At 42.9% G+C, this 27,329-nt stretch overlaps 1 protein-coding gene across 5 annotated transcripts in view; it reads right to left on the reverse strand.

Annotated features, from left to right (window-relative positions):
* SORCS2 (sortilin related VPS10 domain containing receptor 2) overlaps positions 1–27,329 on the reverse strand; it is a 1,283,452-nt gene that overhangs the window by 175,610 nt on the left and 1,080,513 nt on the right. For all 5 annotated transcript variants that reach the window (XM_068276884.1, XM_068276875.1, XM_068276891.1 and 2 more), the window contains exons 10-12: positions 12,306–12,452; positions 9,351–9,453; positions 8,290–8,366 (exon numbers count right to left, since the gene is read on the reverse strand). In XM_068276884.1, the coding sequence (XP_068132985.1) occupies positions 8,290–8,366; positions 9,351–9,453; positions 12,306–12,452 (327 nt within the window). The remainder of the gene's footprint in view (positions 1–8,289; positions 8,367–9,350; positions 9,454–12,305; positions 12,453–27,329) is intronic.

The raw sequence follows: 27,329 nt of genomic DNA on the forward strand, positions 1-27,329 counted from the left end.
TGGGACAGTACTGCTCCCACTCCCACATCAGATGCGTCCGTCTGCACAATAAAGTTTTGTGTGAAGTCTGGGGTAATCAGCACTGGTTGGCTACATAAAGCTTTTTTAAGGGTCTGAAAGGCCTGTTCTGCCTCAGAGTTCCACTTGATCATTATAGACTTGGTCCCTTTTGTAAGGTCAGTCAGGGGGACCGCTATAGTGGCAAAATTAGCTATGAACCGTCTGTAGTAACCAGTGATTCCCAAAAAAGCTCGAACCTGTTTCTTTGTCAATGGTCTAGGCCAGTCCTGAATTGCTTGCACCTTGTTAAGCTGAGGCTTAACTAGCCCTCTGCCAATGTTATACCCCAAATATTTGGCTTCTTCCAGGCCTATGCTACATTTCTTTGGGTTGGCTGTCAGTCCAGCCATACGTATGGAGTCCAGCACGGCCTGTACCCTAGGTAGATGGGATTGCCAATCCGCGCTATGGATAACCACGTCATCCAGATACGCTGCTGCATACTGTCTATGGGGCCTTAAGATTTGGTCCATGGTACGTTGGAAGGTGGCAGGGGCCCCATGTAACCCAAATGGCAACACAACATACTGGAACAGTCCTTCGGGAGTGCTGAAAGCAGTTTTCTCTTTGGCTTGGTTTGTCAGGGGGATCTGCCAATAGCCCTTGGTCAAATCTAAGGTCGTCAGATATCTGGCTGTTCCTAGTCTCTCAATTAATTCGTCCACACGAGGCATAGGGTAGGCATCAAATTTGGAGACAGCATTTAATTTTCGAAAGTCATTGCAAAAGCGCCAGCACCCATCCGGTTTAGGAATTAAGACAATTGGACTGGACCAATCGCTATGCGACTCCTCAATGACCCCCAACTCCAGCATTTTTTTAAACTTCCTGAGATATGGCTTCTCGTCGAGCTTCAGGCACCCTATAAGGTTTTATGTTAACCCTTACCCCAGGTTCAGTTATGATGTCATGTTTTACCAAAGAGGTTCGACCAGGTTTCTCCGAAAAAACATCCCTATTCTTCATTACAAGGGCCTGTACTTCTTTCCTCTGAGTGTCGGACAAGGAGTCTGCCACCTTAACCTCTGGCACTAAGGGTTCTGCACTTAGAAATGAAGTAGGCTTGGTGAACAGTGACATCCTTTCTTTCCAAGGTTTGATAAGATTGACGTGGTAAACCTGCTCAGGTTTCCTTTTACCTGGCTGGCGAACCTTATAATTTACCTCGCCAATCTTCTCAAGAATTTCAAAGGGTCCTTGCCACTTTGCCAAAAATTTGCTTTCTACTGTGGGTATTAGAACTAGTACTCAATCACCAGGGGAAAAATTACGTATTTTAGCACTCCTATTATACACCCTCCGTTGGGCTTCCTGCGCCTGCTCCATGTGTTCTCTTACTATGGGCAGCACTGCAGTTATCCTGTCCTGCATTTGGCATATATGCTCAATGACACTTTTAAAGGGGGTGGGTTGACCCTCCCAGGTCTCCTTGGCTATGTCCAACAGGCCCCTAGGGTGTCTACCATATAACAATTCAAAAGGGGTGTATCCTGTAGAGGATTGGGGAACCTCCCTTATAGCAAACATTAGATATTGTAATAAGTAGTCCCAATTTTTCCCGTCCTTGTCAACCGCTTTCTTAAGCATATTTTTGAGGGTTTTATTGAACCTTTCCACTAACCCATCAGTCTGGGGGTGGTATACAGAAGTGCGAAGTTGGTCCACTTTGAACAATCTGCACAACTCCTTCATGACCCGGGACATAAATGGGGTACCTTGGTCAGTAAGTATTTCTTTTGGGATTCCCACCCGGCTAAAGACTTGTACCAACTCTCTAGCAATGGATTTCGATGAGGTATTACGTAGGGGAATGGCCTCGGGGTATCTGGTAGCATAATCCATTATTACTAATATATGTTGGTGTCCCCGTGCAGATTTTACTATCGGGCCTACCAAATCCATTGCTATCCTCTCAAATGGTGTCTCTATCACAGGGAGAGGGACCAAAGGGCTACGAAAATGTGGCCTAGGAGCCGAATACTGGCAGTCTGGACAGGAACTACAGTATTCCTCGACTTCACAATGTAGTCCTGGCCAGAAAAACCGTTGCAAAATTCGCTCCTTTGTCTTCTCTACCCCTAAATGTCCACCCATCACATGTTTGTGTGCAAGGTCAAGTACCATACGTCGGTATGGTTTCGGGACAACCAGTTGCTCCACCCGATCATTTCCCTTTTCTACTACCTGATATAACAGGTCATTTTGGAGGGCTAAGTAGGGACAAGAGAGCGTGGAGTCAGGGTTTACGGGTTTTCCATCTATAACTTTTACATTAGCCCTTGCTCTAGATAAAGTGGGATCCTTTAACTGTTCTGAAGCAAAATTATCCCTCCTAATCTCCAAATCAGGCATGTCCTTTTCTTCCTCAACCGAGTCTACATGGACTTCCCCCCCTGGTATCACCTGGTCAACCTGGGGTTCCATGTCTACCTCATCAGCTTCCCCTGCTAAAACAGAGAACGGAAAATCTCTAGTAGCCCCAGCCTCCGGTACACCCTCAGACACATTAGTACCGGAATCAGGGGAGCTTCCCTTTGAGCAAGATTGGTTCATAACCTTGTCTGTCTCCCACAATTTCCAAAAATGTGGGAAGTTTCTACCCAAAATGACATCGTGTGGTAAAGTGGGAACCAACCCTACGGGGTACATTAATGTCCCGTAGGCAGTTTTGATTTCCACTTCCGCAATAGAATACTCGCGAGTATCCCCATGTATACATGTAACCCCTACTTTATCATGCACATATTGAGGAGTTTCAACCAACACAGATTTCATCAGGGTAACCTGACTACCAGAATCCAACAATGCATTTACTTGTTTTCCTTCCACAACAACATTACACAGGTGCTTATCATTCCCTGTCTGTGGAAGGGCTGTACACACAATCTGAGCATACATTGACGTACGTCTATTTGTTAAGGCCATATCACACTGCATAGGTTCATCAGTTAGGCTGCAGTCTGCAGCAAAGTGTCCCAGCATATTGCACCTGAAACACCGCACTAACTCTTTATTAGGTCCTCGGCGAGGAGGGGGCCCTCCTGACACATTTTGGTACTCTCTGAGTCTAGCGCTAGTAGATTCTCCACGTTGGAGCATGCTCTTATCAGTTGTAGATCCTTTTTTCCAAGCAGGAAGCTTTCCCTTGGGAACCTGGGTTCGCTCTACTTGTTGAAGGCTGAGTAGCTCCTCAGCAGAAACGTACCTCTCCACCATTTCCACAAGCTGATCAGCAGTTTTTGGCTCTGCATGGCTTACCCATTTGCGCAAAGGTGTTGGTAGAGACCTAAGGAACCGGTCCATCACTACCCTCTCCACGATCTGTGGTCCGGTTAGAGTCTCCGGTTGCAGCCATTTTTTAGTTAGATGAATTAGATCATGCATCTGGGAGCGGGGAGGCTTTTCTGTTATAAACATCCACTGATGAACACGCTGGGCGCGGACTGAGAGCGTGACCCCCAGTCGGGCCAGAATCTCAGCTTTTAGTCTGTCATAATCTTTAGCGGCTACGTGATCCAGATCAAAATAGGCTTTTTGGGGTTCCCCAGATAGAAAGGGGGCCACCAGACCCGCCCACTGCTCTCTAGGCCACTCCTCACGCTCTGCAATCCTCTCAAATGTGGAAAGGTAAGCTTCAACATCATCATTTGTAGTCAACTTTTGCAGATAGTAGCTAGCACGAATAGCACTTGACTTAGCGGTTTCTGTAGGCGGTGCTGCTGCACTCCTTGCAGCTAGCTGCTGCACCACCTCTTTGAGGAGCTCATGATCTTGACGCTGTTCCTCTCTGTTTGCAATCAGCTGTTGTTGCTGGACTCTGGTGGCCTCTTGCTGGGCAGCCGTAGCCTGTACCAGAGCCTTGACAATGTCATCCATATTGACATGCAACAAAACACTTTATAATGATGAATTGCAATTAGGTTTCTAGCCCCTTAAAAAAAATTTTTTTTTAATGCCAAAGCATCCTCCACCACATGTAAGGGAACGAGTCCAATTTGTGTAGTCTCAGGGGGTTTAGGCAGATTGCAGGGACCAGTTTGGTCTTAGAAACAACAGTTCAGTCAGCAGACCAAGTTTTAAGCTGATAGCATCAGCTTTATTTACATATCCAACACACAGGAGTACAACAAAAAACAAAACATAAAAATAAACCCTAGCCTGTCCGGCTCTAACTAACATACATAGATTCCCTCTCTATGCAATAGAGAGGATCTAGCATCCAGCTCTACAAACAGTATGCTTAAGTTTGGTTACTCACTGTGTCTGGCTCTCTCCTTACTGCAGGCAGGCAGATCCCAGGAAGAGAGAGAGAGTAACACTGGAGACACCATATTTAAAGGGTTTCCCCTGAAGCCTAATGAGGCAATTAATTAGCCAGGCTTCTTCAAAAGCCTGGATAGCCTGGTGAATGGAAGTCCCACCCGCTCACTTCCATTCACTCCAGGGCCCCTTTTACCAGCTTTTCCAAAAAGCCAAATGCAGTGAAAGAACACCCTTTCACTGCTGAAATGCTTGCTGCCCTGGAGTTTTAACATATATAAGAGAGAAATCTGGGAGAAATATACACACCTTCTACCTCTAACCCAGCATTTCTCTCACAATATATATATATATATATATATATATATATATATATATATATATATATATATATATATATAATTTCCCACCTTGACTACTGCAATGCCCTGCTGTCTGGTCTCCCTATGACCCGAACAGCCCCATTGCAGTCCATCATGAATGCGGCAGCCAGAATTATCCACTGCTCCCATCGCTCCACCACAGCAGATCCCCTCCTAGAATCCCTCCACTGGCTTCCTATCCAGTCCAGAATCAGATTTAAGATACTGTGTCTGACCTACAAATCTGTCCACAAAACCTGTCCAACCTACATTTCCGATCTTACTCAGAGGTACACACCTAGCCGCTCACTCCGCTCTTCCAATGAACTTCGCCTAACCGCCCCCCGCATCACCCAGTCCCATGCACGCCTCCAGGACTTCTCAAGAGCTGCTCCAACACTATGGAACTCCCTACCTCCACCCATTAGGGCAGCCCCCTCCTTTAACATCTTCAAGAAAGCCCTCAAAACTCACATTTTCACTCTGGCCTACTACCCCTCACAAGTACTCTAAACCTACAGCTGAACTCTGGTCCCCTACCGTTTATGTCCTTACCTCTCCCTCTAGATTGTAAGCCTTTGGGCAGGGTCCTCCTCCTTTTGTGTCCTACCTGATCTTGCACCTCCATTACTGTGAACCCATGCTATGCATCTGAGTGAACCTAACTTGCCTAATCTCCATGCTCCCCTCCAGTAACTAAGCATTACCTTGTACTCATACTGTGCTGTGTGACCTGGTTTTCTTGTATTCCTGTATTGTCATATTGCTGTTTGTCACCCTTAAATATTGTCTGTAACCTAAATTAATGTTCAGTGCTGCATAATATGTTGGTGCTTTATAAATACAATAAATAAATAAATAAACAATATATACATACAGTATATATATATATATATATATATATATATATATATATATACATATACACACACATATATATATATATATATATATATATATATATATATATATATATATATATATATATATATATATATGTATGTGTATATATATATATATATATATATATATATATATATATATATATATATATATATATATATATACACACACACACAGTATATATACAGTATATACTAGAGAATATGCTCCACAAGTTCAGAGATTCTCATGAATTAACAATTGCCTGCTTCTATATCGAGCCAGCATGGAACACTCAGCCATTGGTCACATGATTGTAAAGGGGCTGCAGTGACTGCTTTGTCAGTTGAATCCATAATGTTTAATAGCATATCATGGCAATAGACTGACTGGGAGGGTATGAGCAGGCAGATGAAAGAGGGAATAGGAAGCTGTGACCTCATGCAGCAGTTTTTGTTTTCATGCATAATTCATATATACAATACTTTTTCAAGCACATATAAAAACTGTGAACCAGGTCTGTAAAGAGAACCTGCATTGACCAAGATAAGGAGATTGCTAGCTTTGGCTGTGGATAAATAGGTTAGGTGCTGATGAGGTGAATTAACGTTCTGCGGAAATACTGCATTACCACCATTCAGTTATTTTATCCCAATCACAGACCTCCGAAGCAATGGACCAATCAGAGACTAAAGAGACAACTCAGAAGTACTTGGCCAATCAGAGAATGTAAAAATGACCCAAAAAAATGACTACTCAGAAATCTGAACCCAGAAATCAGAACGATTGAAAATCTGTGAAATCGGTAATCAGCATTGTCGGGAATCAAAATTTATGCGGAATCAGAAATAGTCATTCCCGACCATCCCTATTTCCTAATGGTTCTTGGTCACCCTGAGCTGCTTGAATATTCTATTGTTAGTGTTAGGGAGTAGCATGGGGGAAGGTCAGTAGGAGGTTTGCTTTAATGGCCCCATACTGACTGATAGCATATGCATCTTCTGTCAGCTAGAAGGGTGGAGTGGATTCAATGGCATTGGCAACAGCAGTCACACCCTCTTGCCAAAAACTTCCCATAACAACTTCTCAGGTGGCATTGAATCCAAACAATCCTTGAGTATTGGGGTGATTGGCAAGTTCACAAAAGTTTTACATTTCTCCTAAGGCCTCTTTAACACTATACGTCGAAAAACTGATGCATTTTAACATTCCATAGCAGTGCATTGCTTTCAGTTAAAATGCGTATAGTTTGAACTGAGCCATAGGGAAACATAGTCACTGGACTGCTCATCAGTTGTCCTTTCAGTTACAACTGACAGCAAGTGAAAAAGTGTAAAAGGCCCCTTAGGCCCCTTTTAGGCCTTGTTCAGATCATTCAGCGCAGATGGCTGTGCAATTGGAACGCAATGCATACGATCGCACCACATCTGCACTACTGTGCGCTGCGCTGCAGATTCCATTCACTACAGTGAATGGGATCTGCGCTGCGATTCCTGAAAATGCAGCAGCAGTGCAATGCAATGTGAATGGTAGAAGGGCTGTCTATGCCGCACACTATGTCGCACACTATGCGCGCTGCCAAAATGCGCACGGCAGCGCGCATAGTCTAAACGAGCCTTTAGACTTAATCAGTTGCTCCCAGTGATAACTGAAAGAAAGATTTTCAAAGTAATGTCCATGTTTTCCTATAGCACAGTTCCCACTATACACGTTTTAACTTTTTTACAATGCACTGCTATGAAAAAAATGGTGTACTAACGCACACTAACGCATACCAACGCGAAGGGTCCATTTACACTGTATCACTTGCTTTCACTTGTAACTGAAAGGACAACTGATGTGCAGTCCAGTGACCATGCTTCCCTATGGCCTCTTTTACACTATACGCTGAAAAACTGAAGCTTTTTCACAAGGTACTGCTATGGAGAAAAAATGGAAGCTTTTTCACAAGGTACTGCTATGGAGAGAAAACGCTTTAAAACGCAACACATACCATCACATTAAGTGTAAAAGGGCCCTGACTAGGGATGGTCGGAAATGCCAATTTCCGATTCCGCGGTAAATCCGCATTCCGCCATTGCCAATTACCGATTCTGCTTTCCGCTACCAATTTCCGCATTCCAATGCGGAATTTCCGCCGGAAATAGCGGAAATTCCGCCCGACTTTAACATCGATTTTCTCAAAAACTATAAGGTCTTTTTGAAAACTTTTTGTTGCATCTTGTTTACAAGATTCTGTTTAATAAACCCTGAAAATGTGGTGTTTCTAGGTCTTACGGGGGCTTTGCTATTAACCGCTAAAGTCGGCAGATTTTTACTGTATTGTAAAATGCAGAAAATAGGCAGATGCAGATTTTCTGCATTTTACATTACAGTAAAAATCCGCCGACTTTAGCGGTTAAAAGCAAAGCCCCCTTAAGTCCTAGAAACACCAAATTTTCAGGGTTTATTAAACAGAATCTTCTGAACAAGATGCAAAACGTTTTTGAAAATACCTTATAGTTTTTGAGAAAATCGATGTTAAAGTCAGGTGGAATTTCCGCGATTTCTGGCGGAAATCCACCTACCGCACTTGCATTACCGATTTCCGCATTACGATGTAGAAATGCAATTTCCGATCAGAATTTCGGAAATTGCATTTCCGCGAAATCCGAATGAGCATCCCTAGCCCTGACTAACAATTTGTCAAAGGCAGAAAAATAAGCTAACAAATAAATAAACATACTTGTCTCCATGTATTTCCACAGTCTGAAGTTATGTACATTTCCTCCTTGTTCTCCACCAGGTGTGAGCCCAGGTTACCTAAGGAGAAAAAAATGAAACATCAAGTTTCAGGAGGATTCTTTTTTTTAAATATTTTACTTTTTTCAGTTGGGATCTATGTGATGATGCAATAAAATAATGATTAAAGCGATATCCCTCTTTTGCATAAAGACAAAGAAAGAAGATATAAAGAAAACTCTCAATGCAGATCTATACACAGGGCGGGTCCTAGACTTTCTGCTGCCTGAAGCAAACTTTGGATGATGTGTCTTCCCCCCCCCTAAGGTAGACATTTATAATACCCGTATTATATACCTCATATCATGGCAACAACAAAGAAAGCAGATTCGGGCACCAGGAAGTTGCAATTAAGCTTCCACCTCTTTAGTACATCCCACAGGAAATAGATAGAAAGGGTGTATTGGTGGTCTGACAGCTGTTTCGCGAGTGTGTCTCGCTTCCTCAGAGACCAGCCCTCAGAGACCACCTGGGCTGGTCTCTGAGGAAGCGAGACACACTCGCAAAACAGCTGTCAGACCACCAACACACTCTTTGTAGCTGTTTGCTGTGGGATGTACTAAAGCTTAATTGCAACTTCCTGGTGGCCGAATCTGCTTTCTTTGTTGTTGTCATGATATGAGGTATATAATACGGGTATTATAAATGTCCACCTTGGGGGGGGGGGGGGGGGAATCATCCAAAGTTTGCATCAGGCAGCAGAAAGTCTAGGACCAGCCCGTGTATAGATCTGCATTGAGAGTTTTCTTTATATCTTCATTCTTTATTTCTTTATGCAAAAGAGGGATATCGCTTTAATCATTATTTTATTGCATCATGACTTTGCAACAAAGTTGGTCTAAGCTTCAGTTTAATGTAAGGTTTTGTTTTTCTGAAGCAGCATCATTGGCTTACTTTATTGATGTAGTTTCAAAATACGGACTCTTTGAAAATGCATTTTCATGCCGCTAAAAGCAATAAACAGCATAAGAGAAATAAATGCAGGTTTGTTATGAAGTGACCTACCGGCCCCCATGATGAGGCCTGGAGCCGTGTCCTTGGTGTGGACTGTGCCGGATACGTACGGATTGTCTGCCCAGCGGAGGTGGAGGTGAAGGTGGCACTCAGGCTTTCAAGATATAAGAGACATTTAAAAGAGAGATAAACATCATACCAAATAATGTTATTCCAGTACATTGCTTTTATCAGATTCATGTTAGAAAAAATAAACAAGGGAACGTTTAAAGGCATTCATAACAGTGATATAAAAAAGTGCCTAGCACTGTGTCTGATTAGAAAGTATAAAGTACATTGTGCATAACAGGCACAGCAGAACAAAATCAATAATGAACAGAAATAGCCAACAATGGCCTCAATTCACTAAGCTTATCTCCTGTCATTAATAACATTTCTAGAGTTGTTACCATGGTGATGAGGCATGCAGTATTCTGGAAACATTTTAACGCAGGCAAACCAAAAGTTAACTCTTCTGTCTTTAAGTTAACTCTTCAATCCTTAAAATAACTCCAGAATTCTAAAGTTAAAGACAGGCTGTTAATTAACTGCATGTGAAAATAACTACAGAGGAGGTAACTTAACTACGGAGGAGGTAACTTAACTACAGAGGAGGTAACTTAAGGAATGAAGAGATAAGATAACTCTCTCACTGTGTGGTGGTACGCTTTCTTACCAGTTTTCTCTGCCTTATTATCTCCAGCATGATCTTAGTGAATTGAGGCCATTATCTTTTAGCTTACAAAGTTAGTTTTATCAAAATATATGATGAAAAGTGAACTTATACTTAGTTCATCTAAACTACATATCATGTTTCATGAAACGCAGATCAGGATTGAAAATGAACTGTGGAAAGATGTAATAACAACTTAGATTACATTATCGTGTCTCCATGTCACTGACATATTCTGATATTACAAGGAGATTCCTTCAAAGTGTCATTGGACTGAAAAATGTGCATAACGCATTCTGACAAATACCAGTGAATCGGTCTGATGATAAGAGCAGATAGCCCAACTGATAGATAAACAGATAATTAATAAAGATATTTAAGAGTCACATTGTCATAAAGATAATAAAGAGTCACATTGAGGAACAATCTTCTCACGATATAATGAATTGTATGTGTAGTACAGCTAAAGCAAGGAGTTTTGAATCAGGATGATACCATTTATTGGCTAACTTAGAGATGAGTAAACAGCTGTGTTTTTCAGTTTTGGTCAGGAACCAGTCCGACAAAGGCTTTTTATAAGCCGAAAGCTCACTGTTTACTCATCTCTAAGTTAGCCAATAAATGGTATCATCCTGATTCAAAATGCCTTGCTTTTACTGATGGCTAACACGGCACAACACTCTACTGCTTCTAGTACAGCTAAGAAATACAACATTAGTAGCAAATAAAAGAGTCTCATATTGCTCTGCAGTACAGGAAGAGTTAAAAAAAACTAAATTTGTCTATGCAAAAGAGCTTTTTTAAGCTATTCGACCCAACTTAGGTCCAAGAAAGCCCTGTTTTCTGAAGCACTTAAACAAACAAACAATGAGAGACAGCTTATTATACGGTTTTACTGCAGGAAAGTGCAAAGTGTCATTAGCTCTGCTCTGTTTCATAGTTTAAAATACAGAGAGCGGTTTTAAATCTGCAACTGTGACAGTATGATGCAATGTTATAAGAAAATGCTATGTAACTGAAAATAAACGTGTGAGACACTTTTCTCTGCTACTAATGTTCTATTCATTATCCATATTACACACACTATTTATTATACCATACTTTTTTTTCACTTAAAGGGAACCTTAACTGAACGGGGGGTTGAAGTTTCACTTACCTGGGGCTATTACCAGCCCCCTGCAGCAGTCCTGTGCCCTAGGAGCCGCTCTGTAATCCTCTGGTCCCCCGCTGTCACTTACTTTCGTTTTTGACGACTCACCAGTCGGCCGGCCGCCATGCGTATTATTGGACGCATTCCCTACTGCAATTAGCGCTGTTGCGGACCGCAACACGTACAAAAATACGCATTGCCGCATTCCGCACGCGTAGATATGTGTGTACGTGTTGCGGTCCGCAACAGCGCTAATTGCAGTAGGGAATGCGACCAATAATATGCATGGCGGCCGGCCGACTGGTGAGTCGTCAAAAACGAAACTAAGTGACAGCGGGGGACCGGAGGCTTCCAGAGCGGCTCCGAGGGCACAGGACTGCTGTAGGGGGCTGGTAATAGCCCCAGGTAATTGAAACTCTTTACCCCCCGTTCAGTTAAGGTTCCCTTTAAGGTTTGCTTTAAAAAGTTTGGTTACCTTTGTTGGCACAGCAAGGTACAGAAATGCCTTTTAGCAAGTCATTTAAACTGAGGACTAGCCACACTAACTTTTCAGGGGCAGAAAAATCATATTGAAAGAGGAACTTCAACCCAGGATTGAACTTTATCTCAATAAGTATCCAATTCTCCCTTTCTCACAAGAATAGTTTTCTTCTTCTATAGATTATCAGATCGATCATGTCTGTATGGCTGATATTGTGATTAAACCCCTCCCACAGTGTGATGTCAGGGCCATGGCCCTGACAGTTGCCTGTCTGCAAACCTTGTATACATATATGTAAACCAATCTTTTAGCCTATCACATTGCTAGTGGGTGTGTTTGTAAATTATAGCAGTTGGTGCTGTCTGGTAATTTTTCATGTCTGCTAGTAATAAAGATGGTTAACTGCAGGTTTAGAGTGTATTAAACAACACGAAAACAGCAAGTATCAATCATTTCTTGTTCTTTTCCCCCCCTACTACTACAAACCGATTTCTAGTTACTGAAGACTGAAAAACGTTCTGTGCATCCTTCCGAGAAGAAATGTAATAGCAACTCTTTTTCATGTTATAACGTGCCTTAGAAACAGGAACAGGAGAAGCTGAATGGTTGCAATTGCCATAAGGAGACTACAGACACCTCATGCGTTAGGTCATTGACAATTACCGGTTTACAGTTGGTTGGCTTGCCATTCATGTCCAGACTTGGAGGAATCAGGTAGTCCCAGTCTCGTCCTTTATTGTATGTAATGAGGGTTGTCACTTTTCCATCAACTTTTTGATTGGCCAGAAAAACTCCTTTAACACCTTTAACCTACAAAATGTAACAGTGTGAGTACCGTTCAGAAGTTGATTTTAGGGACTTAGTCAAGAAAGAATGGATAATTAGTTATGTACACATTACCAGGAAAATTGTAGCATAAATCTAATAAAAGTAAAAGATGCTTAACTGATCTGCGCCAAGATCTCCCTAGAGGTGAAGCAATCACTGTTCTCAAACTACTTTATGTCCGGCCCAAATGCAGAGATACTTTCATACAGTTTTTCCAAGATAAGAATTATGTTTTATGTTATTACCGTAAGTTTAAATTTTAAAGTTTCAACATAACAAAGCACTGTATACAGGGCTAGATTTAGGCCAAGGCCTTCTAGGCCATGGCCTAGGGTACCTCAGGAGCAAGGGCACCAAAGTAGCAGTATAAACTGGTGCAGTATTTGCAAGCTTGCACATTTGCATTGTTGACGCCGGCTACAGACTTGGGCAGCATTGGAGAGGGAAAGGAAGAGGAAGCTTCTGCACCGGAGATGAGTGGAGAAATGAGTGATAACTGATGGCTGCTGTAGTGTGAAGGCAAGCTGGATACCTATACTGAAAGGGGGATGGGAAAAGGAGGGATTAAAGAAGCCATCTGGCTACCTACACTGGGGAAGGAGGGGGGGGGGGGTCATCTGGCTACCTATACTGGAGGGAAGTGGGGAGGGTTAATCTCACTACCAATACTGAAGTGGAGTAATATCGATCAAATAGAGAAAGGTGACCATGCACTGGAGGCTGAATCAGAACACAGAGGGAGTGCAATCAGCCAGACAACATAAAGTCCAGTGTACACAAGAAGAGCAAGAGGCCTTGCACATCCCTAAATAAAACTTTTGAGTTTATTTGAAAAAGGTTAAAAGGCATACATTACTATTCCAAATGCAAATGCATGGCAGGGAGAGGTACAGGCAGGTGGGGAGGTCGACAGCCGTTTCGCGCCGTCACATACAGTGGCGCATCGTCTGTATGTGAGTCGATGGTCTGTGTGAATTAAGGCATCTTAATGACATGTATTTATGCTTGAAAAAATATCTGTTTTCCCTTTTGATGTTGCATGTAAATTGTCTGTACCACCAGTTTGCAAACTAACAGGATATAAGCCCGACGAAGGCTGCAAGGCCGAAAGCTTGCTTATTTTTATTCATTTTTAGTTAGCCAATAAATAGTATCATCCTGATATAAAACTTCTTGCATATATATACAGTATGTGTGTGTGTGTGTGTGTGTGTGTGTGTTTAGGGAAACCAGAGGTCTAGAATGGCACATGGCAAGGAAGCTGGGCTAGCAAAGAGCAATGAATATTTAATTAAGGGGCATGCCTGCACACACAGACTCATAGCAGGAAAGCTCTGGGCTCCATGAGTCAGACAGAAGCAGCAGAGCAGAGGGAGAGACTGAAAAAGATCAGATTGTAGAACTGATGCTGCCCCCTACTGTCTGCTGCCGTGAATCATGGTAGGGCCGCCCCTGTGTGTGGGTACAGCCAAACACCAACAAATAACTGCACTCACCAGAAATTATTTTTCCGACAGGCTACAAAGGGTAAAAACCTATTGAAATTCAGTGTTTGATATTCACAGCCGTTTATTTCCCCAGCAACATTCATATGTAAATAATATGTATACAAATCATTACACCGGTCTTGTGTTCCTCTAACTGTTCTACAAGCACTTTCCGTTGTTAAGATGGTGAATTTTCTATTCTATGCATAAATATGTATGTATTTTTTTGAATGCAGTCTCAAGAGCTGTATAGGCTAAATTATAGTTTCCACTTCTAAAGTAGGCGCTTAAGACTCCAGGAGGCTGAGATTTAAGTCACCTCTACTTGTTCTGAGCAGAAAAAATGTATGTAAAGCATAACTGTGCAGAAACAGGAAATATGTTAGTCTATAAACCTGAGAAAATATATGGGGACATTAGAATGGGAATTTATACTTCACTGCGCATTTCCATACAAATCACCATCAACCTCACCCTACGGAAAGCAAGTACTGTATGTGCCTTTCTTATGGCTATTGTACCTAAGAAGACCAAACTATTATGTTTTTTTGGAAATATATAGATATTTATGCCAATAACAATAGGAAAAATAAGAAAGCATCCCTATGCTAACTGTATAATGCATCTTGTACAATATCCACTGTCACATTCATTCCGTCCTGTTACATTTGCCTACATTTGCATTGCCACCAACTCTTCCTACCTACTAGTGATGGGTCGTTCGCGAACGAGCCGGCTCTAAGAGCCGGCTCTTTGCTGTGAACGACAAGAGCCGGCTCTCAGTTTTAACCACTTGCCGACCGCACGCTTATACCGTGCGTCGGCAAAGTGGCAGCTGCAGGACCAGCGACGCAGTTCTGCGTCGCCAGCTGCAGGCTGATTAATCAGGAAGCAGCCGCTCGCGCGAGCGGCTGCTTCCTGTCAATTCACAGCGGGGGGCTCCGTGAATAGCCTGCAGGCCGCCGATGGCGGCTCGCAGGTGAAATGTAAACACAAGCGGAAATAATCCGCTTTGTTTACATTGTACGGCGCTGCTGCGCAGCAGCGCCGTAAGGCAGATCGGCGATCCCCGGCCAATCAGCGGCCGGGGATCGCCGCCATGTGACAGGGGACGTCCTGTCACTGGCTGCACAGGACGGATAGCGTCCTGTGCAGCCCGGATCACTGGGGGGGAAAGGTAGGAGAGGGAGGGGGAGAATGTCGCCGCGGAGGGGGGGCTTTGAGGTGCCCCCCCCGCAACATGCCTGCAGGCAGGAGCGATCAGACCCCCCCTGCACATCATCCCCATAGGGGGGAAAAAAGGGGGGCGATCTGATCGCTCTGCGTGCACCCTGATCTGTGCTGGGGGCTGCAGAGCCCACCCAGCACAGATCACAACAAACAGCGCTGGTCCTTAAGGGGGGGTAAAGGGTGGGTCCTCAAGTGGTTAAAAGAGCCGATGCCTCAGCCGCCCCACACAGCTCTGATTTGCTATGTAATAAAGGGCGCTGAGGCATGCTAGGAGATGTAGTCCTCCTCTTGCAGCTTGTGGTAGTGTATGGGGCGGAGCAGAGCAGTAGCAGGAGGGATTGCCCCAGTCAGCGAAGCAGTCTGAAGTTGTCATGGAGACGGGGGCGGGGCTTTTACTCCGATTCTGAGTGGTGTCCAGTGATATTTAATGAAGAGCCGATTGAGAGCCGTAAGAGCCGGCTCATTCATGGGAGCCGATTCAGAAGAGCCGATTCTCTGATAAGAGCCGGAATTCCCATCACTACTACCTACAATACTAAATTCACTCGATAGCATATAATATGAGATATGTCTTTCAGTTACTTCCACAAATGATCTAATGCTATTCTGTTTGATCGGAAATTTTATTGGTACATTACAACGCATTTTGTGGGTATGGTCAACTTCATCAGGTATCGTGCACCAAATCAACTGGCCTATCTTTTTTAATCTACTAAATCTTCCCTATTTTATTTGCTATTTCATGACTAAAACTAATTTGAAGTGAACCTCCAGACTAAAAATCGACTCAGCAGCACTGAAAAGGCTTGGTGTTTCTTTAACAGTTTCACAGCATCAGAACTTTATTTCTTTTATACAAGCCTAATTTTTAGCTGCACAGAAGAAAACTGCCCGGGCATTTTTCCCCTGATGCTGTGCAAAGCATGATGGGATTTCTCATGTTGTTGTTTTCGTTCTGCTGTTTTGGTGCAATTTTTATTTTTTACATTTTGAATTTGACATTTGAAGCCTAGTGTGTGCAGCTGGGAGGGGTAATCAGGACACAGGACAGTTGGAACTGTGTCTCCTGCTCCTTGTCACCTCCTTTCAACCAAAAAGATGGCTTCCCCCATGACCAAGATGGCAGCCCCCATGAATCACAAACATTTGCCTGTTCTTTTAAAATGGGGTGGGTAAGAGATTATATTACCTATCTATTCTAATTAGCATAACTAATGTAACTTAATGACAGTATGTTTGTTTAGGCTGAAGTTCCCCTTTAACTTAAATCTACACCCTAGATTACTGCAAGGATTATTTTTGAACAAAATGGAGTCGACTTGCTAAACTCTATACAAACTCAACCAAGGCGATCAGAATCTAGTTTGTATACAGCTTAATCACAATGTGGTGGACCACTACGTGATAAGTGATGAATGAGCATATTATGTTTTTTGTTTCTGCACTGCAGGATGCCGCCACAGCGACAGAGGGAAAAAGTATTTTTTACTGCATTTTCCTCTGGGGAAAGTCTACATTTTATATGAAAGCATTTTACAATTTTTTTTTGCGATAGTTGTTCTTTTAGTTATCCCCTGAATAGATTTACCTTGTTTAAACTGTCATAATGTCTAGGGGTCTGGGAACTTAAAAAAATAAATACAGCAAGAGCTGTGTTGCCTGGAATATTTTGCAGTTTGAGAAGCTGAGTAAGGGGTTGGATACAAAGTCATCTGGAAATCTTTCCATGTCATTTGTTTTGCAGTGGTTTAAGCCAGTGAGCCAGCCTAACTGTTCAAACACACATATTTTAATCACCCGGAGAGCTTTTGCAGACTAATCTGTTTAAGTTCTGCTGATGAAAATTTGGATTTGGGATTTAAAACATCCATCAACCGTTCCAGTAATCTTGCTAATTCCCACATTTCTTGCCTTACATTTTCTGCCCTAGAAAAAAGGAAGTATGGAGAATGCAGAAATATATCATGATTAAATATGCCGAATTAACTACCTGGAGGTGATTTCATATGATGAGGACCTCACTCATTGTCGGATTCCTGACATCCTCCAGTCTGCTCCGTAGAGATCAGAACTGTCCAGCTATGAGTTCATGTTAATGCTCACTATTGCCACCAATACTTCTGCCTCCATCATAAAATCTAGTAATTCTAAAAATTAATAACCTTTATAGTATAATAGCATATAGTATATTCATCTCCACGGATGAATGGTGGGACCACCCATGCCATACAGAGGCCTGTGCTGAGCTAACACTGTAAACTGCCAAAACAATAATTTGTGATCATTTTGGCCAAACATCTAAATGGTGTACATATGTCCCCTGACATTGCTGGCTTCTCCTCCAGGGATCCGCTGGGAGTACCGCTCTCACCCAATGGAACCTCAAACAAAGTGCCCTCAGCAGGGTGAAGTACTTCCATCCTCAAGGTCTGCAGGGCTCTTAATTGAAATGTTTTTTTTCCGGGAACATTTGTAGTTAATGTAGTGTTATGCACTGTAATCTCATTAGTGTATCTTCAACTTTGCTACATTATTGGATTTCTTGAAGTTGGATGAAAATCAACATTTCTTGATTTCTTGTTGGCTCTAAAATATTCTTTAAAGAAAACCTGAACTAAAAATAAAAAGCCAAAATAACCATACACAGGTCATACTTACCTTTTGTGTAGTCTACTACTCAATCTCTTTCTCCTCTCCTGCGTCCCATTCGTCCACTGTGATCAATGGATTTCTTCATCCCCCATTTTAAAAATGGCCATTACCCCCTAACAGCTTCTTGGTCAGCACACTGTTAAACTGTTGAGCTATAGGGAAACATAGACATTACCTTGCACATTCAGTTGTAACTGACAGCTGCTGATATATAATTGACAGCAACTGGTATATTTCAGTTCTGACAAAATATTGTTAGGACTGGAAGGGATCACTGTAAGAAGAAAATAGTGAGCCTCTGAGAGGAACCGACGGTGAGGTTAGTATGTAATATTCTTTTGCAGCTATGTCATGTGCTTATTTTAAATAATTTTCCTCGCTTCAGGTTCCCTTTAAATCTTAAAACCTACTACCAAAACAATATTTGTAGCAAAACAGCATTCAAACAGTTAAACACAGCACTTTCTTTTTCAGTGGCAAGTTTAAATCCGAACCCGAAGTTGAGGAAGTGATTACATTATCTTTTTTTATTATTTATTTTTATTAGCTACTATTAGTAAACATTCCTGGCAGTGTTTTAGCTGAAGACAAGATAAAAAAAATGTGTACACAGAAGACAAAATCTCACTGGATACATTATAATGTATAATGCAATAAATTACAATGGCAGCTTTCAGAGCAGAAAAAGTGCACTTTGGGAACTTGTAATTTGTAAACGGATGATAATATTTGTCCACAAAAGCAAATATGATAACTGTATGAGTAATAAAAAGTAGGAACATGCGTTGTTATTGAATATTATGAGTTGTACCCCGCTTTAAGATAAATACTTTGGCAAGCTAAAGTGGGTTTGAAAGGGGGCAAGTCTAGGCACTGGGAACTTGGAGACCATGCTAGGTTGTGTGGTAGTGTAAGGATTTTTATTAGGTGGGATTTGGGGAATAGTATTTAGCATAGTAGGTTGTATTATGCTAGTTTTGGGGAAAGGATAATAGTACATAACATTAGGAGAGTTGTGCTTGTTTTTTTTTTTTTCTTGAGGGGATTGGGGAACCAGCAATTTTTTTGTCCTCGAGTAATTGTTCTGTTTAAGGGCTGCAAAACATTTTTTTTCTGCTTCTGCATACAATACAGCTTAACGGAGATACACTGACAAATTTGCAAATCCTATAAACTAACTGAGGGGTGTAAAGCCCAATCTACACAATACGATTCTTTGTGCGATTCGATTACAATTCTATTTACGATCCGATTAAATCCGACATGTCCGATCGGGATTCGATTCGATTCAATTTGATTGGCCATTGCAAAACAATGGCAAATCGAATTGAATTGGATTGAATCCCGAACAGACATGTCGGATTTATTCAGATCGTAAATAGAATCGTAATCGAAACGCACAAAGAATCGTATCGTGTAGATGGGGCTTAAATATGCATGGACCCAGACGCACCTGTGGGTGACAGCTTAGTGTGGGTGGAGGCTTAGTGTGGGCGGAGGCTTATTGCGGCAGTTGTAGTGTATGCACGTAGCTGCGGGTGCATCCATGCATACATAAGTATGCACAGATGTACCTGTGGGTGGCGGCTTACCATGGGCGGAGGCTTAGTGCGGCATCAGCTTAGTGTGGGCGGTGCAGCGGTTGCTGTGTGCACACTGCGCACATGATTCTTTTGAGAAGGGGTTCCTGGTACACTACGTGATGCCAGGTTGTAAATTAACAGCCAAATTTGCCGAAAGAGGGAATCACTTTTTTCTCATGAAGGTTTTGTCGAGTTCTTCTTTGAACATTTCTTCTCAAGCTCTCGACCATTGCAGGGAAACAACGAAGGGGTCAGGGAAGGCGAGCTCACAGGTGGTTATACGCAGCACAGATGAATGCAACATCATTGATTTTCCAGTGTATGTATATACACGCTACATATTTTTTGAACACATTTCATAGACTTTTTTTTCGGCAAATCTGTAAAATAAACACTCTCACGTTTTCTCTGGAAAAGTAGAGTTACATATGTTCATGGTAAATTAAAGCTGGAACTCATTAAGCATTGATGATGGAGAGCGTTGTGTGATGTCAGCATCCACATTGGGGTCATCCCTGTGCTGGGCATACGTCCGCTACAGGAAGGAATCTGGCCAATGTCCATGCAGTAACAACCCGCTCGTTTTTTCTCCCCATTGCAGCTTGTGGTTTTGGCACGCGATGCAGAAGAAGAGCAAGATGTGGGATATTATGAGAATTAATGATCACACCGCATGGAAGTTTGGCGCTGTCTAGGAGCCTCGGTACTTACGCCGAAGAAAAACAATCAAAAGTGACTTAAGAGTTCTATTTAAATCTCTCCGGCGGATCTTTCTAGTGATGTTGCTACAACGGGGAAAATAAGTCTTTACAGGAAGACAGTGAGACTCATTTAAGAATCATTCTCACCATATTTTATGGGGTAATGGGAAATATGAGCTAGCTACTGTGGTGATATATAAGAGGGCTATATGATGTAGACAGTCCGGCACCAGTTTGAAGAAATGAGGAAAATACAAGACAAAACTAGGTTATTCCAAGTGTAACGGTATTTCACATCTAATATCGATACGCCTCTGCTTCAGTAAAATGCTCTTTCACAACGAGATGAAAGTTCTTTATAAAAACCTTCTTTTCAACTTGTTCCTGACTGGTTTTTGCAGCTTATGCATGGCTGGGGGAGGGGCTGCAGTAAAACATTTGTCGTTATCCAGCGGTTTAGGCCACTTTAAAGAGGAACTGTAACCAAGGATTGAACTTCATCCCAATTGGTAGCTAATACTCCTTTTCCCACGTGAAATCTTTACCTTTTCTTGACTAGATCATCGGGGGTATGTAGGGCTGATATTGTGGTGAAACTCCTCCCACAGTGCGATCCTGACATTTTCCTGTCTGTGAACCATGTTGCATTGTGGAAAAAAAACAGCTGTTTCAAATGGCCAAGCACCCTGTATCTCCCTCTGTGTATACTGTATGTATATCTATAAAGAAACAACCTTTTAGCCTATCACATTGGTAGGGGGTGTGGTTATAGATAATGGCTACTGTTTTTTTTTATGTCTGCCAGTAGCAAAGATGATCATGTGCAAGATGATTGTGGATCAAACAATATGAAGAAATTGCATGGCACACATCAATAATTTCATCATCTCTCTTTTATTTTTTAACTTCTCGCTTTGCAATGTATTGATATATTTTCTCCCCTTTTGTTAAAGTTCCTCTTTAAATTTCCCTTTTTCTCTTAACCTTCCTGGCGGTAACCCCGAACGTAGTTCGGGGTAAGCCGCGCAGGAGGTTTTCTCAGGCCCTGCTGGGCCGATTTGAGTAATTTTTTTTTTTTGCTGAACGCAGCTAGCACTTTGCTAGCTGCATCAGCACTTCGATCGCCGCCGCCCCGCGCTCGATCGCCGCTATCCGCATCGCAACACAGCCCCCCCCCCCCTAGACCCCTGCGCTGCCTGGCCTATCAGCGCCAGGCAGCGGCAAGGGGTGGATCGGGACTCCCTTAGACGTCATGACGTCCATGACGTCATCCCGTTCTTTAAACGGGATTTCCTGATCGCCTATCACCGGAGGTGATCGGCGGGGCTGGGGGGATGCCGCTGAGCAGCGTCTATCATGTAGCGAGCCCTAGGCTCGCTACATGATTTAAAAAAAAAAAAAAAAACGGCTGCGCTGCCCCCTGGCGGTTTTTAATATACCGCCAGGAGGGTTAACTGACTCAGGACCGCGGTAGTTAGAATCTACTCTGCATCTGCAGCTCTCCAACTATGATGTAGCATAGCTTCTACGCCGCAGCTTTCCTTGGTCCCAAGCCAATCCCTGTTCGCCGCCGCCGCAGACTCGCTTCCTCCTGTGGGTAAGAAACCAGTTTAATTGGCTCCTTACCATGTGATCACTGTGAGCCAATCACAGTGATCACAGAGGACAAAATGAAAATAAAAAATAAACTCTGGTCCTTAAAGGGGCTGTGTACTAGCATCTTGATTTTCAGCACTTTACGGCTCAGGAAATTTCAGATGACATCATTGACCACTGATAAACATTTATGGTTAATAATGCCACTCAAGAATCCCTAGTGCTTTACATTACCAGGGATAGAGTCTTTCCAACATTATTCATCAAGACTTTAAATTCAAAAATGCCCTGAGCACCTTCAGCTACAGATGTCTTCTTAAATAAAAGCTGTTTATATCTTCTCCTCTGAGCCATACATAACTTTAATTTGTTTCTGCAATGCCCCATTCATTAGATATTCCTACTTCCTGTCTTCTCGATTCCCTTTTGGATAGCAGTAGAAGCCGGATCCCTACAGTGCACCCCTTCCTCCTGTGATCCTGTCAGAGGATACGGGGAATGATGCAAGATTTAATTAAAGACGATAGGTAAGGGATCTGCTATTGATTGCTTTAACCTCCCTGGCGGTATGATTACTTCCGGATTTAAGGGTCTTTTTAAAATGTTTCAGACCCTAACATCAGGAAAAAAATCATGCCGCCAGAGACTCTGCAGCAGCTCAAGGGCTTACTCACCTCCCTGGGCTCCAGCACTGCAATTGTACCTCCGTCCTCAGGGTGGCGCTGTAACTCTGTAGTGAGATAACTGATGGCGATCTCACCAGAGTGATTCAGAGCTACCGACGGCTACTGACGTCTGGATCCCCCAGGAGGTGAGTAGAAACGCCCACTGCGCGCTATTCTCTGCATTGAACTCACGGCAGCTAGCCCGAGCTACACTAGGGATTACCACCAGGGAGGTTAAGAAGGGATCTATGGCCTGCCAAGTATTAAATTATACTTTTTCCCGTCTCTCTGCAGTATAGGGTGTGAAAATACGTAGCAGGTGGAAATTTCTCCCGACTTTAACATCGATTTTCTCAAAAACTGTAAGGTCTTTTTGAAAACCATTTTTTGCATCTTGTTCACAAGATTCTGTTTAATAAACCCTGACTTACGGGGACTTTGCCATTAACCGCTACAGTCGGCGGATTTTTCGATCGGAATTTCGAAAGTTGCATTTCCACGGAGTCCGAATGAGCATCCCTAATAGGGCAACCCGCACATGGGTAATTTGGGGTTCTGGCGTCACCAGATTCCAAATTACTTCTCCTTCCAAGCTGCCAAAGCTCGGAGATGGAAAAGTATTTAATGTCACGGGGAATTTGAGCGCAGCAGGGTGAGCCGTCATTGGCTCAGCCTGCACCCAACTCACCGGTGACGTTATAATACTATGCATAAAAATAATCTGCAGAAATGGCTACACTTGTTATGGGCGTCAAGTTGATGATGTCTAGACCCCCAGGCTGTGAGGGTCACCAGGAGTGGCAAGAGAAAGAATGTGATCATTGAGCGCCTCATCAAAGTTTTGCTGGGGGGGAGGCATGATTTATAGTTGCTTCCCACCATTCCTGCCCCATCCCCGGTGGAAGATACTCATTCTTCTAGGTCTTTGCCACTGCTGGTGCAGCCTTCGGGAATACTTGTGTCCCCGAATACTTGTGTGTGTCGGCACTGTGTCTGAGCACTTCTGAAGGTTGCAGGAGCAGTGCTGAAGAGCTTTTCGACCTAGCAGGAACCATGAGATCAGGGGCGTAACTACAAGTCATGGGGCTCCCAGCAAGACTTTGATGGGGCCCCACAATGCTCACCCCCTTTCCCTTGCCTACCCCTTGGTGTTCCTCACAGCCTGGGGGCCCATCTCACAAGGGTCATAACAAAAGTGTGGACATCATAAACTTCCCACCCACAACATCTTGATCTGAAAGATGGACCCCTTTATCGGAGGGAGTGGAGTTGGGGCCCCCTTATAGCTCTAGGCCCCCCTGCGGTCGCAGGAACTGCTCCCTTGTAGTTACACCCCTGCATGGGATGAAGCGGGGACCTGGAAAGAGAGCAGGATCATCCACCAGGCAACCTAGGCAGGTGCCTGGGTCCTAGTGGGTGTCACAACAGCCACCTTCTCTGATCTCTCTCCACTTCAGCTTACCAAAAACAACACAAGGGGGGCCCAAATTTACTTCCTTGCCTAGAGCCCCATTGTATCTTAATCCATCTCTGCCCAGAAAGCTCTATGGTATGCAGAACCTTCCTTCTACATAGACATCTATAAAACTGAATTTTAACTTTCACTTCAGATTCCCTTTAAAGAAAACCTGTAATGAGAAAAACCTCCCCTGGGGGGTACTCACCTTGGGTGGGGGAAGTCTCCGGATCCTATTGAGGCTTGCCCCGTCCTCCTGTGTCCCACGGCGGCGGCAAAAATCCTCCCAGGACGGTGGGGATGTAAATATTTACCTTCCCGGCTCCAGCGCAGGCGCAGTATCGGCTCTCCGCTCGGAGATAGGCAGAAATAGCCGATCGCTGTCGGGCCGCTCTACTGCGCAGGTGCAAGTCTCCTGCGCCTGCGTAGTAGAGCAGACCCAACAGAGATCGGCTATTTTCGCCTATCTCCGTGCTGAGAGCCGCAACCGCGCCCCCGCTGGAGCCAGGAAAGGTAAATAAATCAGCGCTTGTCAGGCTTGTCGAGGGAGGATTCCGGGACACTTCGGGGGAGCCAGCGCTGGATTGCCTGCAGCTACAGAGGAGGGGGAAGCCTCATTGGGACCCAGAGGCTTCCCCCTCCCGAGGTGAGTACCCCCCAGGGGACGTTTTTTTAATTACAGGTTCTCTTTAACTCACCTGAAGGCTGGTAGTGTATGGTAGCCTCACTTTCACGCTTCATTTTTCAGCGATGCATATCAGTCTGTAACATGGCTCTATTGCTGAAAACGCTCAGACGCACGCAAGTTTTATACTTACAGACATCTTGTATCAAGCCAGTGTTAAATATTGCAAAACACATGGTAACCCAGTATTATTGGGGCCATGTAACACTGCATCAGTCAGTTAGCATCTGCTACATGCATTTATTCATTACTATACATGAGTGCACTAATTAAATACGGTATGTTTCTAATTTAAATAGACTTACCAATCTGTGCATGTAAAAATGTTGAAAAAAAAATACTCTGCAGAAGGACGGCTGAATATTACTATTAAACTATACAATGTAAACTAGGTTTACTTAATATAATGGACAACCGAGGTGACATGTGACATGATGAGATACACATGTGTATGTACAGTGCCAAGCACAGGAATAAGTAGGCTGTGCTCCTTTTTTTCTTTCTTTGCCTGAAAGAGTTAAACTTCAGGTATGCAAGTGACAGTTTCTGTCCTGGTCGGACTCAGTCAGACTACAGTGTAACCCTCACTGCTAAGTAATTACAGCCATAAAATACTTTTCTGTCAGTAAATGGCTTCTGTGAGCAGGAAAGAGATAAAAAGGGTAAATAATTCATAGATTTGAGCTCTGGCATACTTCAATGGAGGTACAGACTAACCAGCAAGCTCATGGTGAACCAGAACTCATTGGAGTGTGTGAGGGGCTACAATGGCCCTAAAAGCCCCCTTACTAAAATACTAAGGAAAACAAAAGTTTGCTTTCTTAAAACAGAAAGAATTTGTGATAATTCAGGTTGGAGTGAACTTGAGATGTCTCCCAGTGCATCACTGCTGAATATATGCAAATTAACCATTGTTGCCCTTAGAAGCTAAACACACCTCCAGATCCGCTGGAATACAATGATGTGTCATCTTGTTAATTTGTACAGAGCCAGAATAATCCATAATAATCCAACATGCATACAGACTGTTTCGGATTGTTTGATCCTCATCAGTGCATGGCATGGATTAATTTGGCTCTATGGAGTAGGGCTTGTAACACCGAGAGGTACAGACTACCCAGCAAGCTCATAGTGACCCAGAACTCATTGGAGTGTGTGAGGGGCTACAATGGTCCTAAAAGCCCCCTTACTAAAATACTAAGGAAAACAAGAGTTTGCTTTCTTAAAACAGAAATAATGTGTAATTGAGCAGAGACAGTGAAACAGTAAAAACTTAAAAACTAGTTTTAAATATCAAATAAAACTGTGGGATATCTAAAAAGTCATTTTTAGGAGAAGGAGGATAGAAACAATTATTTATCTCATCAGTTTATTTTCACTTTGGATGTCGTTTTAAAAACAGAGCCTTTTTTAATGCAGCTTTTCAGTAATCAATATGATTGGCTCACAGTGATCCCCTGGTAAGGAGCCAATGAAACCAGCCCCTTACCCATAGGAGGAAGCTGGGCTGTCACATGACGTAGAATCCACACTGCATCAGACATAGAGTCGCAGATGCAGCATAGATTCTCACTTCCATGGTCCTGAGCCAGTTAATTAGTTACTCCAGAGTTAGAAATCATGTAAGTGTAAAAAAAAATCCTCTTTTTAAAAACAGAGCTGTATCAGTGCTCCACTACATTTTTTTTTCAGTTTAATGATATTAAAAAAAAATCTGTGTATTTCAATTTAAGCACCCGACAGTATTAAAATTAGTTGAGAAAAGAAATTAGTTCTCGATGTTTGTTAGTTATGTTTCTCTGACCCAAATTCAGCATATAGTTGCTAACTTCAATCGTTACTAGTATACCAAACTTCTATGTCAATGTATACGACACATTGTAATGTTTTTTCTTGTAAAAATTATTGTTAAAAAAAAACCTTTGTGAATGAACCGCTTGTTCATTTCCATATCACAGTTCTTGTTAGGAACTAAATGTACGGCATTAGTTGTACATTTGGCCCAGAGTAAAATGCACAGAGTAAAATGCACAGTAAATTATTTTCCGATCACTTACAATATGAAGTAGAAATCTGGCAGATCTGACAGATTTTGGACAAATCCATCTGCTCATGGTGGGTTTTTAGGATTTGTTTTTTACCTTTAAAAGCACTAGCGCTGCTTGAATGGCAGTGGCACACGCCATCTGCCAGAATAGTGTGCACAGCAGAAAAGTTGCTTTCCGGCACCACTGTAAAGGTTCTTTCCAAGGAGTGCTTTTGAAAAGACTAAGGGCTTGATTCACAAAGCGGTGCTAACTGTTAGCACGCCTGTGAAAACCCCCTTAGCACGTCTAAACAAGATTTTCGCGCATAAAACTTTACGCGCGCAAAACTTTATGCGCGTGAAACTTTACGCGCGTACTGCACAGAGCGCAGGGCGCACCGCGCGAAGTGCCCATTAAAGCCTATGGGACTTAGCGCGCGTAAAACTTTGCGCGCGTAAAACTTTGCGCGCGCAAAGTTAGCGCGCGATCTGATTGAGAAATCCGATGCTAACCTACTTAGCACCCTGGTTAGCGCGTCTAAAGACTTTAGACGTGCTAAGTAGGTTAGCACCGCTTTGTGAATCAAGCCCTAAATGAGAAGATGAACTAGTCCAAGTTTCGTCAGATTTTTACTAGCTACTGTAAGTTACAGCTATATAGGAAAAAATACATTTATAGTGCATTTTACTCTGGGCCAAATGTACAGCTAATACACATGTACTTTACATTTTACAAATGTTTGCAATAGTTGTGCTTTGAATGCACATTTTGCATGCT

The sequence above is a fragment of the Hyperolius riggenbachi genome, chromosome 1 (assembly GCF_040937935.1).
Source record: "Hyperolius riggenbachi isolate aHypRig1 chromosome 1, aHypRig1.pri, whole genome shotgun sequence".
Taxonomy (NCBI): domain Eukaryota; kingdom Metazoa; phylum Chordata; class Amphibia; order Anura; family Hyperoliidae; genus Hyperolius; species Hyperolius riggenbachi.